The 7,085-nt window shown below is 45.7% G+C and overlaps 1 protein-coding gene across 1 annotated transcript; it reads left to right on the top strand.

Moving 5' to 3' along the window:
- Positions 1–1,252: 1,252 nt before the first annotated feature.
- Positions 1,253–2,173, top strand: LOC108803262 (taste receptor type 2 member 7-like). Its single transcript, XM_018575094.1, has one exon. It carries the CDS (start codon positions 1,253–1,255, stop codon positions 2,171–2,173), a length of 921 nt encoding a protein of 306 aa, XP_018430596.1.
- Positions 2,174–7,085: the final 4,912 nt, after the last annotated feature.

Below are 7,085 nucleotides of genomic sequence, written 5' to 3'. Positions count from 1 at the left end.
GGAGAAATTCTAGGTTATCCATACACCGGCTCTTCTTAACGGGGTGCGGTTGGAAAGCGGAGCGGATCCCATTCATTTAGAGATCCTATATGTGTCTGAGGGGTGGTGAAGGTTCATGGTCGGAGAAATGTTAGTATTTTACTGTCTACTGTTAGATATATTAATCAGCATATGTTAGGCTGCACTGTATGCACTTGTTGTCTATTATCTGGGTGCTATGTTGGTGCATGTTAGACATGTGCGATTCGTTTCGTTCCGAATCGAAATTCGGACGAATTTTCGGAAATTCGGACATTCGGATGTATCCGAATTCCGAATTACAGATATAACGAATGCAAACGAATCCGAATTTCCGTTTCCGAAATTCGTTAGTGGTAGTTCGTTCGAACGTTCGTTTCGTTTTCGTTTCTTATTCGTTTCGTTCGAGCAAAGTAACATTAGAGAAGGAGAAAAACATTTTTTCCCCCTCAAATCACTTTGCTACAAACAAACGAACGCATGAACGAAACGAATAAGAAACAAACACGAAGCGAACGTTCGACCGAACTACCGCTAACTAATTTTGTCCGAATTCCGAATCAGAATTGACTTTCACACCCGAATCCCGAAAAATGAAATAACACAAATCCGAATCAAAACGAAACGAAACGATTTTTTTGGCAGTGCACATGTCTAGTGCTTGTCCTCCTGTTGCCGTTACCTGCTTGTCCTCCTGTTGCCATTACCTGCTTGTCCTCCTGTTGCCATTACCTGCTTGTCCTCCTGTTGCCGTTACCTGCTTGTCCTCCTGTTGCCATTACCTGCTTGTCCTCCTGTTGCCGTTACCTGTATTTAGCTATATTCTCCTGTTATATGTTATAGGTGTTGGGGGTTATATTTGGTTGGAGTCACGTTACTTTGTGCTGTTTACAAATAAACTGTATATAACACATTTTGCTTCGTCCGGTGTGGTCATACGTGTTTGGTCTTCCCGTGTGGGTACCTGCATACGGTGTGGGGTCACCTGTGCACGGACCCGTGACAGTGTCGTCTGATTTGACAACTAAGAAGAGCAAAATAATGATAAAAAATAATCATCATCATCGATCATTATGGGAGAGTGGAGCTGCAGGCTGTATCCATGTCAACAAACAATATACTGCAATAACAGAAGTAACTTGATGATCTAAATAATTTGCATTGGACTCTCCAGTCAACATTCCCATCCACAGATATAATGGGACCAGTAGATGAACACCGGCACATAGCAAACATGCTTCCTTTTAATGTCTACACGACGTTACTGGTCGGCTTTTCCACCATAGTCCTGGGGTGTGTTTTCAATTCATGGACTGTACATGTCAACCTTGTGGATTGGAGACGAGGCCTCCGCCTGAGCCCATCTGATCAAATTCTCAGTCTTATGGCTGCGATAAACATTCTGCTACAGATCGTGCTGAGCGTGGACATGTCTCTCCTACAACTCCTCCATGTTTACATGTTTGGTCAGTTTCACCGGCTATTCATCGTCCTTTCCATTTCTCTTGTCACCTGCAACCTTTGGGTCACCACTTGGCTCTGCACTTACTATTGCCTGAAGATCGTCAACTTTTCCAGAGGGATTCTGCTGGCTTTGAAGATGAGAAGTTCTGCCTTGGTACCGAAACTTTTAGTTGCATGTGTTATCCTGTCCTTCGGTATGACGATGGTCTCACACTGGAACATCTACATGAAATGCTACAAGGGGATCACTGGAAATTCAACAGGTGACCCCGCTGATTACATTTGTTACCTGGAGGTCCAAGAAGGTTATCGCATTGCTGCATTTGTAGCATTAATTCTGCCGCTCCTGTTGACTTTGGTACCGATAGGAGTGACGCTGGCCTCTCTCTGGAGACACACCAGGAGGATAAAGAAGAATGAGACCGAATCATGTCGCCCTCAGACACAAGCCCATGTCAGGGCAGCCCGGACCATGATCCTGCTGGTCACCCTGCACACGGCTTTTTATGGCGTCGTATTTTCTTTCTTCGTCAAATCGTTCAATGTATTGGAGGTCGGCATGCTCTTTTCTTGGTATTTTGTCTTGCTCTACCCCATGATGCAATCTGTTGTAATAATAACAGGCAATTCAAAACTCTGGAAAGCTTGCCACAGGATCTTCAGCCCAAAACGCATCCCATCCACTGGCTGAGGACAGTCCCTTAAAATATATTTCCACCTTCACAGCCAAATTTAGAAGACTCCACTGCGTGTTTGTTGCTCCCACTCACACAGCATACCTAAGAATAAATGAAAAAAACAAAATATGTATATAAAACCTTTCTAGTTGTTTCTTCGGAGAAGATTAAAGGAGAACTATGGGGTCAGGGCTTTTCCCTGTAGTTCTCCTAAGGGTAACGGGAGAACACAAACTAGCGTCCTCCCGTCACCCAAAGCTCAGTATATAGCTTTTGGTGACGGGAGGATGCTAGTTTGTGTTCTCGCGTGACCCTTAGGAGAACTCGACCCCCTACAGCTCGCGATATACTGAGACGTCGCAAGCCGGGACAGATCCCGACAATACTGCCTGGATCCACCCAGCTCATCAGGCTGCTCTGGGAGGTCAGAAGCCGCAGGCGAGGCACTCCTAGTAGGACTCAATAACTACGAGCTGACTCCTATGATGGTTTACCTAAATGGTTAGTGTAGTGTCGGTCTCCATCCATACTGACCAGGTTTTGTCAAATTTTCGAGGACACCCTCTGCTAACATAAGTAGCTTTATGTAATGTTAAGGATGCGTTACAAAATGATTTTTTAATGTGGCTTTTACGCTTTCTAAATGCTGTTCCATATTGTGACTGATGTATGTACAGTATAGGTGCAGACTTAAAAATGTACCTCTAGTGGTCACCTGGAGATCGTGGAATGTGGTGGATATCACTCTATAATGCGTGCAGAGATAAGCTCGGCAAGTATTACAGAGATGGCCTACTGGACACAGATACAAGGACTTAAAGGAGAACTATGGGGTCAGTGTTTTTCCCCATAGTTCTCCTTAGGGTAACGGGAGGACGCAAACTAGCGTCCTCCTGTCACCCAAAGCTCAGTATATAGGGAGCTACAACTCGCGGTATACTGAGACGCCGGGACGGATCCCGACAATACTGTCTGGATCCACCCAGAGGCAGAGCCAGCTGTACCCGCCCCTTCCCCCATCCGTTTCACCAGCCAGCGCTGGAGGATCAGAGCGGGGAGGGGGGGAATCCCTGCAGGGAGCCGTGAGTGACAGTCACCACTCTCTGTCGGGATAGATCGAGAAGTGAGCGAGCGCCGGTATGTGTTCCCTCACTTCCCGATCTACTGAGCCGACCTGTGACAGTCTCATTGTCACAGGTCAGCTCCAACTATGAGGATGAAAATCACTCGCCTCATAGTTCTCCTTTAAACACAGGACTCTATGGGCAGCTTGTGTACAGTTAATGTCTTTATTCAACCTCAAATACTATGTAACTATGTAACTATGTAAGAACTTGCAATGGGCTTCTGTAGGAACGCTTTAGGGACAGATTGGTTGAAAGTACGCTACCATACAATGACCCCCCCACCCCCAATCCTCGAGACCATTAACCCTTTGTTAGGACAGACAGTTTACAACTAGAGTATAGACAGGCTTCACTATGTCAAACATGAACTCCCCAAGAACCCTGAGGTCATGGACCGAACTGGACTCTGCTCTCTCCATATCCTGATAGGGTTCTTGGGGAGTTCCGGGCCTAGTACAGGATCCTGTTGCAAAAGTTCTTTTTAAGGATTATTTTGATGTGCCCATGCTGAGTGTTATATTTTGTTGGCGCCAATGCTTCCCCCATTTCCCCTATATAAAGGACTCTGCCCACTCCACACCTTAGGCTTGACAAAGGAGGTGAACCTCTGAACCGCGTTGCCTAGCAACACCTGACGACCCGGAAGTACTCAGCAGCGGTGACCCCCCGCCTTGAGGAGAGCCAGCCACTGGATCAGACCTGCGTCTTCCAGCACAGGCGTCCTGGAATCTTTCTGGACTGAACTGGACTCTGCTCTCTCCATATCCTGATAGCAATCTCGGACCAGCAGCTGAGATGGGACTTTCATCTGATGCGTGACGGGCGAGATGTTTTTTAATATCCTGGAAGTGCGTTACTTTTATCCTTATGAAACAGTCACTTTTATGCTGCACTCAGATCTGTGCGCTGGTTTCCTATGTTTTCTTAGCAAATATAAAGTGAGTGTTATCCCAATTTGACTGCAAAGGTGGAAATACACTTAAGACTACCTGATAAAGAGCTTATTGAAGAGTCTCTTGAAGGAACAACCCTCCACCCAATAGTACTTACCGTTGCTGCCCTCCCTCTTGGCTCCATTCCTCTAGGCATGGAATGAAACCTGATTAGGCGCCATATTATATGGTGTCTGAGCTAACACAGGGTTGATGACATCCTCCCCTCCTACAGGTGACAGTGTTCAGGTCCTTCCATTGGTGGCTTAAGCCCAAGCACTGCACCCTGGAAGGACGGGGAGAAGATTGCATGCTGGAAGTACCAGGTATTTCCTGAGAGCGTCAGGGGAGCACAGTAGGGGTGAATATAAGTGGGTGGCAGTGGGGTGAGTGTGCAGAGTGACAGGGTCTCTTTAAGGTCCAGTTTTTGTACCATTACCAATGACCTTACAGAAGAAACGTTCCACGCTCTGATTGTCTTCCTTTATTTCAGCATATAGGGTTCAGTCTTAGTTTGCACGGTGGTGTTACAATATGATGTCACCTTCCATTGTAAGTGTAAATAAACTAAACTGTTCGTGTTTTCATCAAACTTTTCATGTGTTTTTATTGTTAGCAGAACAAAAAAAAATCAAATCAAATCAGATAATGGATTTGCCTTTATCATGAAAATAAAGAGCGCACGTTGGATAAGAACATATAAAACATCAGAAATCTGCAGCAAATTCCCGCTTACATTGTAAATGTAATACATATGTCTAGGTGGACGCCAGCTGGTCCCAGCCGGAGGATCTGTACCAGTATAATACAGCAACGAGGGTTCATATACATAGTACAACACACTAATCACATATGACCAGGGGCGGACTGACCATACGGGCACATGGTATATGAGGATACTACTTTTGGTGCTTTCTGCATTATGCATTGTAGCGGGGCCTACAGGAGGACTGGAACTGGACATTGAAAGCCAGCAAGAAACCACTCCAGTCAAATATAGAAACCTTCAGTTTGCTCCAAATGTACAATCACTGAACAGGTTTTATATTTAATGTTAACTAGTTACTAGCAAGCTCCCTTAATATCTAATCTCTGTAGACTGCCCCAATGGTTTAGTTGCCCGGTTAGTAGCACACACTTCTACAAAGAGACTATTAACTGGTTCAAAAGTAGTGAGATATCACACAGAGGAAAACACACGTCAGCCCACATCTCATGCAAAAGAGATGTTCTTCTCCCAAGCATTAGGTAAATCTTTGTATCATGTGATCGTATTCTGGAATATCAGATAAGATAACGCTACTGAACGCCATTGGGGTGAATTGAAATGCCCGACCTCACAAATTCCCACAGACGCCCTACAAACTCCCTTGGAAAGCCTTCCTAGAAGATTGGAGGATGTTATAGCCACAAAGGCGGGGTTACTCCCTGACTTTGAAATGGGATGACCAACAAGCTCATATCGGGGTGAGGGTTAGCTATCCATTAACATTTGACCATCTGGAGTATATAATGGGGTACCTTATGCAGGGCCGGATTTCCCACAAGCCCAACCAAGGCCCGGCCTCGGGGCAGCAGGGAGTAGAGGGGCAGCAGGGGTGTGGAATTCCTATCTCTTGCAATGAGGAACCTGGCCTTAGGGCAGCAGAGAGAGTAAATCCGGCCCTGACCTTATGCGACAGTATATTACAGCAGGCCAAAATCCCGATTCCCGCCCTAACTCTCGGCTTCTAATGCTCTCCCTGCACAGAGTCTTCCTAGAAACATCTTACTCAGCCTGGAGCTAGACTGGATAATGATGGCGGCTTCCATTGTTGGAAAGAGGGCTATTACAGTCCAGCAGATATTTACCCAAGTATTGGTAAGGGATAAAGCATAGTACACAGTCATGTCAGATATGTAGAAGATGACAGACAGTAGGAGTAGGAAGATCATTGTTCTTATGGCGTTGACATGGGCCCGGACCTGCGTTGGAGAGAATCCCGAATCTTGTTGCTTTATATTCCGGACGTGTCTTAACAGAGACATCACTGTAGTCGTCAGGGAGATGGAACTGATCATAAATGGGAGGCAGAAGCCCAGGAACATGGAGATTAATAAGTGTGCGAGACTGAAAGGTTCAGGTGCCATATAACTGGTATGAAAGTTTGTGCTGTTATCTATAAAATACATTTGAGTCATTTGAGTCCAGATATTTGGGATGCATAGTGCAATGGAGGCAACTCCCGATAGTATGAGTGCAAGGGGCAGCCAAGAGGAGAGGGTCCTCCTAACCCAAATGAAGACTTGGTAGGTGGAATTGACAATGCTGATACAGTAGTAGGCACACAGCCAGGATATGAGCCAGTTGCTGATGTACATTTGGAACGGCAAAACAAATAACATTATGAGATATAATTCCGCAAACTGTAAATTGGGGCAAAACACCGCCGTGAACTGTACGAGCATCAAGCTACGCATGGTGATGTTAATGACCCCCATGATGAGCTGGATGACAGCCGATGGATTCCGCTTGGTCCCGTTGTTCAGGCTCTTCCCATTCAGAACTACGATGCAGAGATTTAAAGAGAGCGCCAGCGCACACTCCATGTAATAGACGACCATCAGGACGATCCATGGGGCAGCGTACATTTTCTGGGCTCAGCGTACTGCTCTCAGCTCTCCACAGCAGGAGTTCTGCACTCAGAGAGTCCCATTTATAGGTTGTCAGTCCCATAAATAGTCCGTGACTTGCACGTCTGTCTGCAAGGTGTATGCAAATGTACGGAGACGAGGTAAATAGGTTTCACAATGAATATCTCAATCGGAACCTTTACTGGATTCTATTTATCAATCCACCTTATATATTCCATTTCTCTTTCTTTATC

The sequence above is a fragment of the Nanorana parkeri genome, unplaced genomic scaffold (assembly GCF_000935625.1).
Source record: "Nanorana parkeri isolate BGI_ZX_2015 unplaced genomic scaffold, ASM93562v1 scaffold3543, whole genome shotgun sequence".
NCBI classification, from domain to species: domain Eukaryota; kingdom Metazoa; phylum Chordata; class Amphibia; order Anura; family Dicroglossidae; genus Nanorana; species Nanorana parkeri.
Note: the sequence above shows the minus strand (reverse complement) of the source record. Positions and strands in the feature narration are given on the sequence as shown.